Raw genomic sequence first — 13,626 nt, 5'->3', positions numbered from 1 at the left:
GTAAACAATATTTACAAAAGGGATGCAGGGGAGGTGGCCCCGGGCTACCCAGAGGGCCGGTTCACCCATTGGGGCACCATGTGCATAGAGCTTATGAGCTTTCCAAAGGCCCCAAATACTTGAGGCCTGAAAAAAAATGCATTGGCACCTACATATGAAAACTGAATATTTAAATTAGTCATTTCAACGTTCAAATTATTAAAAGTCCTTTCAAATTTTTATACATGAAAAAATTCATATTTAGTGAATGATATGGGTGTATTTTAGTGTATTTTATAAAAAAATGGGGTAGGGCCTGCCTACTAGGCCCAAGGTCTACTAAGGATAGGAGAGGCCCTGGCCACATTGGGTCTGGATGTAATCCTGAGGGCAACTGGGAACCACTCCTGGGAGCAGGAAAATGTTCTCTGTGGCTACAGTGAGGAGAATGGCTTGGAGGGGGGCCAGGCTGGAGGCCCAGCAGCTCGAGACCAGATAGCCATTTACAGCCTCCAGACTGCAGGACAGCTTCTGCTGAGTGCCAAGAGGACAAAACGACAGCGTTATACAGCCCAGTTATTTTTTGATTCCTCCAACCCCAATCTGACTCTGCATTCTAAATTTACTTAAGATATGGGGACACAGGTTTTGCCAAATCCTTTCTCATTAAGGCCAGTGATGCTACAGTCCATGGGAGGTGTTTGAGAGCACATGCCTTGAGTGGACAGCCATGGATGTGAACCTCAGCTCTGCTTCTAGCTGCATGACTTTGCAGAAATGATTTAACTCCTCTGAGCCTTGGATTCCTTTTCGGGCCTATTACATTCCTCGCAGAATTAAGTGAGATAAACTATGTTTACAGCGTCTCCTGCAGAATAGGTAGTGCTTAGAAGTAGTGGCTTTTATCCTATGGGTGCCATTGTTCTGAGACCTAGTTGAGTTTTCTTTAGGAGGGAACGGAGGGTGGGGTAAATCATTTAATCTTTTCATCAGTCTTCTGAGGTAGAAATTCTTATCCCCATGGTGCAGATGAGGAAACTGGGGCTCAGAGATGAGACACCTGAGCTCAGTGGACTAGGGGCAGACAGCGGGGAAGCCGCACGAGCTGGCGTGGCATTGCGTTGGCTTTTCTGTGTGCGCGCACGCTCTCCAGCAGCCGCTATCCGCTGCTCCCTCCCCACACCTATTCCCCTGAGTCACAGCACGACTCGGGCCTGATGGCCAGCGGCCACCGCTGAGCACTGTCCTCCAGTGCCACCCACCTCTATCCCCCTTCTTCCCAGCCTTGCCTGACCTCCCTACCACCTTGCCCCCCCCCCCCCCCCCCGATTTTACAGCTTCTGGATTTCCCTGATTAAAGAGCTGGTCTCTTTGAAACTGGGAGCCGCCCTGGACTGGGACGCCCTCCAGGGTCCCTCCCTTTCAAAGGCGTAGATAAGTAGCTCACATCAGGGAGGTGGGGGAGGATGCTGACTTCTGATGGGTGGAGGAAAAAATACTGCAGGTTCCACGGAGAATGGAAAACAAAGTAACGGCACCCCCCTCTGTCCCTATCTCTCTGTCCCCCCACCCCGTCTTTTTTTTTTAACATCCGTTTTGGAGTAGAATTGCTTGACAATGGTGTGTTACTTTCTGCTCTATAACAAAGTGAATCAGCTGTACGCGTACATATATCCCCATACCCCCTCCCTCTTGCGTCTCCCTCCCATTCTCCTTATCCCACCCCTCTAGCTGGTCACAAACCACCGAGCTGATCTCCCTGTGCTGTGCGGCTGCTTCCCACTAGCTAGCTATTTTACGTTTGGTGGTGTATATATGTCCGTGCCACTCTCACACTTTGTCACAGCTTACCCTGCCCCCTCCCCGGGTCCTCAAGTCCATGCTCTAGTAGGTCTGTGTCTTTATTCCCCCACCCGTCTTGCACAGTGACAGTCCCCTGCGGGCCGCTGTTACTGGGAAATGCATGTCGGGACAGTACAGGCGATCCTGAGCTCTTGGGGTCTGGGGACACCAGTGGACGCTGCCCTGAACAGAAGCTTGTCTACCCCTTGCTCTCCTCCTCCCCCCCTCCCCTCCTCTTCCAGCCCCCTGCACACCCGCTAGGCTGCTGGAGACTAGAGGCCTGGAAGCCGCCTGGGGCCGGGAAGGCCCTGGCTGTCTGTCCGGCTCACAGAGGCTGCTATGGCAACCGGAGCACTCATGGGTTTGGCAAGATCTCCTGTTTCCCCCCCCTCCCCCTCCCGAAAGCTGCTCACAGCAGGGGGTGTGGATGCGCTTTAAATCACGTAGGTTACTGGGAAAACCAGGAAGGCAGAGGCAGAGACAGGGCGTGGCACCAAAGGTCCAGCACTGCCAGCCCCGCCCTGCCCTGCCATCCATAGGGACTGAGCGCTGTTTGAATCATAACACTGGGAGGCCACATTTCTAGGAAACTGCAGCTGAAGGGGAAAGGTCCTGGCTGTGTGAAGGAGAGCATCCTGGCTGTGTACAGATTAGGACTGAAAACGTGTTCCCCGGGCTTGAGGCAAGCACACAAAACAAAGACCGAAGCCTGAGCCTCACACCCCGGGGTGAACTGCCCCGGTTCCTGGATGGGGGCCATGGAAGCGGGGAGGTCACCTCGGAGAGGCCCAGGGGTTTCCCATTTTCCTGGCTGGGGCCTGGCGAGCTCCCAGCTCCGGGGCTGGCCGTCCAGGACACCGCAGCCCTTTTGTAGTGACGCGCCGGATTGCATGACCCCACCTGGCTGGTGTTTGAGAACTGCCCCTGCCCTCCCTCCTCCTGTCCCCGAGGCCCTGTGCCTTGTTTTCTCCATCCCAGGAGAAAGTGAGCACCCCCGGCCCGGGCGGCCGTGCGGGGCGCCCTGTGGGAAAGTCCCACTCTTGCCCGGAGTTGCCCTCCTTGCGTAGGTGCAGGGCTGGGTGGCGGGAGAGAGACATCCATCTTCACCGGTGCCCTTTGTCATACGCTTAATCTCCCTGGTGGGGTGGGCCTGTCTGAAATACCTGTTTCCCAGGCTGCAGTAACCCCACAGCATGTCTCATCGGAGTGGGTGTAAATCCCCACAAGTATGCGGCAGGCAGGTAGCAGCAGTGACAGCGTGGGGTGCCGGCATCGAAGCGAGAAGTTCGGACTTGTGCGGCTCAGAGCCTTTGTGCTCTCAGAAAGCGGCTGGCAACCCCGCCTCCCCGGCATCTGCTCCAGCCTGGGCCCTTGCTTTGCCACCCTCCCTGCCTGACCCTGGGTGCGCTGCCTTCCTCTAGGTCTGGTGCCAGTGCTACCCCTTGGCTTATCGATCTAGCATTACCTGAGAGAACCGGGGCCAGTCTTGGCGCCTCCATATTGCCCTCCGTCCCAGCATCAACCAGCCATGTCTCAGCAGTGGTTCTGAAGCTTTATGTGCATCAGGATTACCAAGGGATGTGTTAAGATACAGATTGCTGGGCCCGGTGCCCAGGGTTTCTGATCTTGCAGATCTGGAGCGGGGACTGAGAATTTGCATTTCTAACAAGCTCCCAAGGGACGGGAAGCAGCTGCACCAGGACCACATCTGAAAACCACTGAGCCAGAGCAGAGCAAAAAGAAAACCTAGATTTGAGTCCTGCCCTGTCACGCTCCTGCCCCGACGACGCTGCGCGTGGCCTCCCTGAGCTTCAGTTTCTCTCGGTTTCTCCTCTGTTAAGGGCGGAGTCGTGGCCACAGGGTGGGTGGGTGGGAGGATTATTTGCTTCTAGTATTTGAAAGACCCTTTCACTGTGCCTGGCAAATTGCCTGGCAAACTCCTCAGTAAATACCCACGTATGTGGACGAGTCAACAGATACAGTATTTACTGAGGAGTTTGTCTGCTGTCTAGATACGCGGCCCAGCGTGGTGGCTGATTTGGACGGGTCACTTGTGAGGATTCTAAGGCCCAATTAAACATCACACATCTCTGGACCTCAGTTTTCTTCTGAAGGCGTCGGCTAGGTTGGCCCCTCCAGGTCCCATTTCTAAGCCCAGCTCTGGGAGGGGGTTAGGTCTTGGGAGACACAGCCACGTTTTTCATTCCTTTCCCACCTCTTTCTGGGACCTCCACCTGAGAGCCCAGGTGATTCTGCAAAGCACAGAACATCTATCACCAGAGTCATTGGTCACTTCATCCCAGAGGAGGGTGACACAGCCTTCAAGGTCCATCGTGATCTAGTTCCAACCTACCTTCATAATCATATTTCTCGCTGTGTCTCCTTCATTTACTGTGTAGTCTAGACAAACTGGGTTACTCATCCTTCCCCAAACATGCCCCATGATTTTCTGCCTTTGTTCACACTGGCCTCACCACTAGAATGTCCTCTGCTGCTCAGAGGCCTGTTTGTGCTTCCGAGGTCACCCAGTGACCACCTCCTCCAAGAAGGCTTCCCAGGTCTTTCTGTCATCCGTCTGTCTGTCTAGCTGTCACCTCTGTATCTCTCTATTTAGTACAAGTGATGTTTACATTTTTCTGTGGGTGGTAGCGGGACATGTTATGAGCATCGTCAGGTATAGAATGTAACTCAGTTAGGGATGCAGCCCCCCACTCTCCAACTCGTGTCTGATAGTATCCCTCTGAAGGGGCTCAGTGGTCTGCAGGCCTGTCCCTGGACTTTACATTTCTGAAGTCTGTTCTTGGAGCGCTCTCAGATGTGAAAAACAAGAGTTGCGATACTACGTAAAACTTTTAAAAGTTGCGATACTACGTAAAACTTTTAAAAAGTGGAACAACCACTTAAAAGGAGAAGCCTGCTTACATAAAAGATTAGTCAGCTGTTTATTTCTGTGGTAATCAGAGACAGGGAATTAATACATGTGTGTATATATATCTGCTATGGCTCATGGTCACAAATCTTCTCATTTGCATATAGGCACATCTGCTTCTTTGATTTTCTTTTTTAAACTGCAGGTTTTTTTCTCTTCTAAATATAATATACGGGTTGGTAGAAAACATGTAGAGGAAATAAAAAGTAAAAATATAATAAAAGTAAGAGAAGAAAATAAGTATTTATAATCCAGAAATAACCAGTATTAACATTTTGGCGTGTTTCTTGTGAATAGTTTTCCTGCACGTATTTACTTTATATGATTTTTAAAGGAAATTGGGATAAATGTTTATATACTTCTGTATAAACATTCTGTATATATTACTTTTTTGAATTAAGATATAATTAGAATTTGGGTATTCCTTTAAATAGTCTTCCTAAACATTGAAAAAAAAATTCCATGATATCATTCACAATGTACCAAAATTTACTTAACCATTCCTTCAATGTTGGACACTCCATTTTTGTTATGAATAATATTTCAGTGAACAGCCTCATACCCCTGAACGTGTGTCTGATTATTAGGCTGATTCTAGAAGTGGGGTTACTGGGTCATTTTTTTTTTTTTTTTTTCTCTGTATGCGGGCCTCTCACTGTCGTGGCCTCTCCCGCCGCGGAGCACAGGCTCCGGACGCGCAGGCTCAGTGGCCACGGCTCACGGGCCCAGACGCTCCGCGGCACGTGGGATCCTCCCGGACCAGGGCACGAACCCGCGTCCCCTGCATCGTTAGGCGGACTCCCAACCACTGCGCCACCAGGGAAGCCCTGGGTCATTTTTAAGTCTCTTGATACGTGCTAACAAGTTGTTTTCTGGACTTCCATTTGAAAATATTTCCCGAGCACTTTGTCTACAGCCTCCTATTCATGAGTAGTTTTTTCTCCACTCCCGTTGCATTCTATCCGTCTCTTGCTGTACTTCACCCCTTCCACACTGCATTTGCATTTGGTATGTATGAGTCTTAGTTATTCTACTAGGAGACCATCTCTGACCATCTTCCTGTCTGCTTCCACATCCAGCACAGGTGGAAAAAATGGGGCGGAGGACTGAATCTATTTAGGGGAATCTGCAAACAGGAGAAGAGCTCAGTTTGGGAAGGAGCAGGGAGAGCAGCTGGGACTCCACACTCGGGATCAGGGTGCAACTCTGGTTGAAGGGGAAGAAAGGGATTGTCCTCACCCCTTCATACATCCAGACTCTGGGAGCCGGGGAAAGATGGAAAACGAGTCAAGTCCAGAGCCTGGGAAAGGGGCGGGTCCTGTGGTTCCCCAGGTAGAGGCAACCTGCTTTGAGGACTGTGTCACTCTTTTTCACTCGGAACTGTCCCACTACAGCAATCCCAGGCTCACAGGTCCTGACCTGGGAAAGCACCTGCAGTGTTGATTGCCGAAGCTTAAATTAATGCTTTTTAGATTGGAGTTTCCCAAACTTCAGCTGTACCTTGTTCGAGATTTCAGTGTTTTAGTGAAAAGAAACTAGCAGTATGCACAGACACACACACACCCGTGTTTCATATCATCTGAACCATCACACTTCTGAACAGGTAAGACATACAATTGTTCAGACATTCCGGGTGTGACCACGCGAGTCGCAAGGTCTGCCGAAGATGTGCACGTGTATCATGCCGCTTACTTTAGTGTCATCCTAAGCAGTAAAAATTTTGAAATCACAGGTTTAATGGATTAGTTACACTTTTTGTAATACACACTAAAACTATAACAATAACCGTGACAATAAAAAATGGTCAGAGACTTCCCTGGTGGCACAGTGGATAAGAATCCGCCTGCCAGCGCAGGGGACATGGGTTCGATCCCTCGTCCGGGAAGATCCCACATGCCGCAGAACAACTAAGCCAGCGTGCCACAACTACTGACCCCGCGTGCCACAACTACTGACCCAGCGTGCCACAACTACTGAAGCCCACACGCCTAGAGCCCATGCTCCGCAACAAGAGAAACCACTACAAGGAGAAGCCCGCGCACCACAACAAAGAGTAGCCCCTGCTCACCGCAACTAGAGAAAGCCCACGTGCAGCAACGAAGACCCAATGCAGCCAAAAATAAATTTAAAAATTAAAATCTTAAAAAAAAAAATCTTTCCAAAAAAACTGTCAGCCATTGGTAGTACCTTTTCTACCCATTGGTGGTAATTATACTACATCTTTGGGAAACACTGTTTTAACTAAACAGTTTAGATTATAGTTAATTGTGTATATTTCCTTCACTTAATTATAAGCTTTCTAAGGTCAGGTATCATGGTTTCTTTGGTGCTTGGAGTGCTGAAGCTCAATAAGTATTTTTCTTCCTTTGGTTTGGTTTGTTTTGGTGATGGGTACTGAACAATAAGACTTAACTTAGGTACTTAACATAAGTGAAGTCTCTAAGGTCAGGATTATAAAGGGGAGAACAATATTTATATGGTAAAGAAAGTTGCCTGGTTTAAATACTGTGCTGTCATTATTTGGACTGGGGTGATCAGGATGGAAAACAGTAAACTGTTCACATTCTACCTGTCATTCTTGGAATAAATAACACATTTACAAGTTTGAGAATTCGTCTTGGGGTTATAGAACAGAGCAACATTATTTAGCTCATATAGAATTCAACCCACTATATTGACCTCATGAAATAAGATAACTTTTCCATACCTAGCAAGCATGGAGTGAAGTATATTGTCATTCATTGATCAGAGGACACTAGTTGAATGAATGGATAAAATGCTGAGTTACAGTAATAGAGCTTTACCACCCCTGGGAAACCATCCCCCAAACAGAGCAGGAACTGTTTATTCAGTCAGTAATATCCCAGGGTCTTTATACATGTCTCTCCTCTGGATTTCACGTGGCAGCTGCCATGTGAGGAGAGGGTGAAATCATGCCACAAGGTGACAGACATCTCCACCTGTCCTTAACTGAAGCTCACCTTCTCAGATGACTGCAGTTTCCCCAAAAGGATCCAAGACTTAATGTGATCCAGAGAGCTGGTCAGGAAGTTGTGGAAACTAATGGATAACTTTCTGAACAACCAGGTAAACAAATAACCTAAGGGAGGTGTGAATAAGATTCCAGAATAAAAGAGTATATTAGGGACTTCCCTGGTGGCGCAGTGGTTAAGAATCCGCCTGCCAATGCAGGGGACACAGGTTCGATCCCTGGTCCGGGAAGATCCCACATGCCGCGGAGCAACTAAGCCCACGTGCCACAACTACTGAGCCTGCATGCCACAACTACTGAAGTCCGCGCACCTAGAGCCCGTGCTCCGCAACAAGAGAAGCAACAACAAGAAGTAATGAAGACCCAAAGCAGCCAAAAAGAAATAATAAAAATAAAATTTTTAAAAAAGTATGTTAAGAGAGACAGACTGACTCTCCTAGTGAAGAAGAGAAGGGCACCCTCACGACAGCCACCTGCCAGAGGTAGAGATGTTTTTCAGGGTCTGTGGCTGTGGTCCTTCCTCCGCAGTCCTACCGACCTCTCTCTTTCTGAACCTTTCTTTCAAGTGCAGAGTCGTTAGCCCGTAACTTAGGATTGTTTAACCCATCCGCACGTAAGAAACTTGTTCTTCAGAGACTGAAAATGAACGATACTGTTTCCTTAGCTAGTCGGGATCCAGTGGAAGCAAGAACCAGATGAAGTAAGGAGAAAACACCCCTGGTCAGAAACTTGGGTTGGAGTCCTGACGGACGACCTTATAGTTGACCCTCTCATGGTTTCCTTAACTCCTTCATTGAACAGATATTTTCTGAGGAACTGCTGTGTACCAAGTGCAGCCCTGGACACTAGGGACCCAGCAATAAATAAAGAGAGGAGGCCCTGCTCTCATGGAGTTTATGTCCTAACGAGAGTGGTTAGGTTGAATAAGTACGCAGTAAATAGCATAACTGCAGATAGTGATGGGTAAGGACAAACTGGGAGGAGGTTTCCTCTGAGAGGGGGGAGGGAAGGTCTCCCCGAGGCAGTGGCCTTCCAGCCCAGACCTGAATGTGTTAGAGGAGACCAGGCAAGCAAGTGAGCATTCCAGGTGGAGGGGCCAGCAAACGAGGTGGGACCACGTTTGGGGCTGGATGGCAAGGAAAGCCACACTGAGATGTGGTCATACTGCATCGATGGTTTGGACACAGGTCTCCAAGCAGTCCTAGAACCTCCCTGGTTTTGCCCCAGGGGTGGAGGGGCCGAGGTGGAGGCGCCCCACCACCCTGCCCCCCACACCCAGCAGCTCCCGTTCGATCTGAAGATTGTGCTTGAGGCACAGATTCTGTGATCAAGAAGGCTTGATCGCCAGGGTCCTTCTCCATCCTTCAACTGTTCGATTCTGAAAGTTTCTCATCAGCCTCTGTGGTCTCTAAATTAGGAGGGTCGACCCTCTTCAGCAGACAGAGTCAGAAAGTACTGATCCCAGCGACCTGACCCCCTCCCACCAGAACCCTCTGCCTCCGGCGATGCTGGACTGGACCTTCGGGTGCCGCCACGCCTGTCCCAGGGAGGGGAGCACAGGTCTCTGCTTCCTCCTGGCCAGTTACCCTGATGTCCTTCCCTTGCCCTGTTCAAATGAGACGCCCTGTCCTGTGGGGAGATTTGGGGAATGGCTCCAGATTTTTCCAACCTGTGAAATGCAGAGCTGGCCAGCTGCCCCCTCCCTAACCCCAAACTCCTATCTCTCCCCCTCTCTGGAGAACTGCCTGGCAGCCCTCAAATAAGTCCTGGGGTTTGGGGAAAAGCACCGTTTGGAATGTGAAATGGTTTTCTGGTAATACCAGGGTAATTAACTCTTTGACAGGAGGAAGCAGAGGCCAAGAGGGATTTAAACAGTACATTTCTCACATATTTGAGAACCAGGCAGGGAAGCAGAGAGAGGGAATAGGCGCAAGGGGAGAAAATCAAGAGACCAAAACCTTCATCCTTCCTCCCCAGCTTCACCTCCGCTCCCCTTTCTCCCACAGAGAACTTACTTGAAGGTCGATGATTCCGCTTTCTGGTTCCATCCTGCTGCCTTCACAGGCCAGGGTTGGTCCGACTGCGTGGGCTGCCCAGGCTCCGCTGTCTGGTCTCTGCTGTTTTCTCTGGGTGGGAGAGAGCTCCCGGCTGGCGGGGCAGACCTGCTATCCACCCATCTGATGTGGGAGGCCGTCCTGGCCTCGGCCCCTGGGGAGTGTACACGTGCATACACGTGTGTGTATGTGTGTGTGCGTGTGTGCCCACGTGTGCACGCTCCAGGCAGTGGCATGTGGCACGTTGACAGGTGGCCTTTTGAGTTGGTGGTGACAGCATTGTTTTTACCCCAGTGGCCCCAGCGCCCCTCCTGCCCCAGAGGAGCCGTCTGAGGTCCCCCAGTCTGCTTTGAGCTAGAGCTTTACTAAACCCTGTGGATTTATCCTGGAAATTGAGGAACAGCCTGAGGACACCGTCTGACTTCACGCTGGTGGAACTGAGTGGGATCTCCGGTCACCAAGTGTGGGGGGCCTCCAGCATATGCCCAAGACTGAGGCTTAGGGAGTTCTGCTCTTTCCTTTGGTTCCCTCTGTCCCTAAAAGTTAAAAAAAAAAAAATTGTAGTTTACTGAATAGACCCAAAGCATAAGCCTTATTCTACGAAGTGAGTGAACAATACATTTTTATTGACAGGTTTTATTGACAGGTTTTCTCCCTTGATTAGCTAGAAAGAGAGCAGAAAAAAGTTGTGCTTTCAAATTCTGTTTATGCAAGGAGTTGCATTTTCCCTGCTTTTAAAATAAAGCTACCAGGAATGAGTCTTTTTTTTGGAAAGGTTTTCTTTCTCTTGTTTACCTTAGAGCCGAAAACTCCTCGGGCTTGTTCCTGAAGCTGGTTTTAGACACCAGCTTGTGCATGTGTGGGCGTGAGAGGCGACATTAAGTGTGTAATCCAGTTTGAAGGTGGGGGGAGAGTGGCAGAGTCACAAATGTACTCCCTCCACCCTCAAATGTGCAACAATAAAAAGGGCAATTTCTTTATTTTTACTGAATGATCTAACATGTTTGTAAGTCCCCATCCTGCTGGATAAGTGGTGAGAGGGAGGGCTGGACTGTGATATGAGGACTATATTTCAACCTAATCTAATAAACATACTTGGATTTTTTTTTTTAAGAATTATTTATTTATTTAATTTATTTTTGGCTGCGTTGGGTCTTCGTAGCTGCGCGCAGGCTTTCTCTAGTTGCGGCGAGCGGGGGCTACCCTTGGTTGCTGTGTGCGGGCTTCTCATTGCGGTGGCTTCTCTTGTTGCGGAGCACGGGCTTCAGTAGTTGTGGCAAGCGGGCTCTAGAGCGCAGGCTCAGTAGCTGTGGCGCACGGGCTTAGTTGCTCCGCGGCATGTGGGATCTTCCCGGACCAGGGCTCGAACCCGTGTCCCCTACATTGGCAGGCGGATTCTTAACCACTGCACCGCCAGGGAAGTCTGAACATACTTGGATTTAATTTAAATAGTAAACAGTTTAGATAGACTACACAGTCGTTCCAGTTTCCATCCCTCCTCCCCACAGGAGATGGGTGTGGTTTCCAAATGCTTGGTGGTGGAGGGGTGGTGGCCTGTCCATCTCTGCTGGTTTCTACTCTGGAGTTGTTGGCAGGGGCCAGGCCCCCCCTGGGTTGGTGACTGCTGGGGTGAGGCTGGGCCTGCTCCTGGGCCTCCTGCTGGCATCGGTGGCTGATGGCTGGGGCCAGGGTAACTCATGGTCCTTGTGTCTTTGCTCTTATGGACGTGGTGGGCTCCCTTGCTGACTCTGCCCCATCCGGGCTCTGGTGGTGACTGGACCATCTGAGACCTGCTGTGACTCAGATGCCCTCCCAGTGGTCCCAGCTCAGTGGTCTACTCGCCCCGCCCCCAGACGATTCCCTCTGGAAACCCTCCTACCAGGCACTCGGCTCTCGGTCCTGAGTCCCTGGAGAAGGACAAGCTCAGCCCCACTTCTGGTGAAGAATTTGCTTTGATGGGGCTGCTCCAGGTTGGTGCAGGCACAGCCTTTAGGGTGACCTCCTTCCAGACCCCAAAATGGGAGTGAGAGATAGAGCCCACCCTCTCCTCAGCGTTCCTTCCAAGACCTACTGTAACATCCATCCCCTGCATCCTCCACCACAATATGCCGCTAAGTAAACAAACACTCTTCTAAGCTCTTCAACACTCACTCACTCTGTTCTCATAACAGTTCTGCAAGGAAGGTAATAATTACCCCTGTTTTATAGAGGAGGAAACAGAAACACAAAGAGTTTTAAATTGCCCGGGGTTGAACCAAGATTTCAACCCAGGCAATCTGGATTCAGAGTCATGCTCTGACCCATGATTTTGGCTCAGAGAGGGGAGGTTGACACCCATGTCAGAATACCTGCTTTCTCTTCTTCTGCTTTCCTTTTTCCCACAATCCACATAACCTAGGATCCGAAAAGGTGGGCTTTGTCTTCTTTTTCTCTTTGGTTGGGACTTGCCTCATGTGGGACTCTATGATAATAATTCAAACAGGAAATCAAGAAATTTAGAAACTCCTCATCCTGAGCAAAACCTGGCTGTCAAAAATATCGTCTTGGGCTTCCCTGGTGGCGCAGTGGTTAAGAATCCGCCTGCCGATGCAGGGGACACGGGTTCGTGCCCCGGTCCGGGAAGATCCCACGTGCCGCGGAGCGGCTGGGCCCGTGAGCCATGGCCGTTGAGCCTGTGCATCCGGAGCCTGTGTTCCGCAACCGGAGAGGCCGCAGCAGTGAGAGGCCTGCGTACTGAAAAAAAAAAAAAAAAAAAAAAAAAAATCTATCTATATATATATCTATATATATATATCTATATCGTCTTGCTGCAAAACCTTATTTTGGGTGTCAGAAGCAAAATATCAACTATTAATTTCCCCTTGCAGTTCTATCTGTAACAATCCCAATCATCCTGTAGACAATATGGATGCATCTGGCTAAATAGAGGGGAAATCAGAACATGAAAATTCAAAAGAGAAAATCACCTGAATATATTCACCCCACCAAATCCGTATTAATAAGCACATTGGTTTTAAAAGGAAACAGCTGTAATTGGTTATAATAATGGTTTTAGTTTGGAAGATTTTTCCTGGATTTGGACCTTTCCCCACCTCATAAGCATCATTTGGAAGTAAACAGAAAGCAGGATTTAGAAAGTGGTTTATCTTCTGTGAATCTGGACCAGGGCTCTGCAAACTTTTTCTGAAAAGGGACAGAGAACAGATATTTTTTAGCCTTTTAGGCCATCTGGTTTCTGTTGCAACTACTCAACTCTGCTATTGCAGCCTGAAAGCAGCCATAGACAATATGTAAATAAAGGACTATTGCCATGTTTCAATAAAACTTTATTTACAAAAACAGATAGTGGACCCAGTTTGGCCCTACAGGTCATAGTCTGCTGACTTCTGTTTCTAAACAGAAAGAGGATCTGGAGTCTTCATCACCACAGCCATGTCCAAGCTCCCAGACCAGGTCCTTTTTTTAAAAAATTTATCTTATTTTTTATAACCTTTTTTTAAAAAATTGAAGGATAGTTAATTTATAATGTTGCGTTAGTTTCAGGTGTACAGCAAAGTGATTCAGTTATATGTGTGTGTGCATATATTTACGTATATGTATTTGTGTGTGTGTGTGTGTGTGTGTGTGTGTGTATATATATGTTCTTTTTCAGATTCTTTTCCATTATAGGTCATTACAAAATATTGAATATGGTTCCCTGTGCTCTACAGCAGGTCCTTGTTGTTTATCTATTTTATATACAGTATTGTGTGTATGTCAATCCCAAACTCCTAACTTACCCCCCCTGCCCCCCCAACCCCCCTGTCCCCATTGGTAACCGTCAGTTGGTT

The 13,626-nt window shown here is 49.0% G+C and overlaps 1 protein-coding gene and 1 long non-coding RNA gene across 7 annotated transcripts in view; one reads left to right on the top strand and one right to left on the bottom strand.

Annotated features, from left to right (window-relative positions):
- Positions 1 to 9,859, bottom strand: part of NINJ2 (ninjurin 2) — a 71,361-nt gene extending 61,502 nt beyond the window's left edge. Inside the window, 1 exon segment of the mRNA XM_059081421.2 lies at positions 9,758 to 9,859. Within this exon segment, the coding sequence (XP_058937404.2) occupies positions 9,758 to 9,790 (33 nt within the window). The 5' untranslated portion in view covers positions 9,791 to 9,859.
- Positions 1 to 13,626, top strand: part of LOC131766732 (uncharacterized) — a 121,485-nt gene that overhangs the window by 57,801 nt on the left and 50,058 nt on the right. The window lies entirely within an intron of this gene.

This window comes from Kogia breviceps, chromosome 12 (assembly GCF_026419965.1).
Source record: "Kogia breviceps isolate mKogBre1 chromosome 12, mKogBre1 haplotype 1, whole genome shotgun sequence".
Lineage (NCBI taxonomy): Eukaryota > Metazoa > Chordata > Mammalia > Artiodactyla > Physeteridae > Kogia > Kogia breviceps.
Note: the sequence above shows the minus strand (reverse complement) of the source record. Positions and strands in the feature narration are given on the sequence as shown.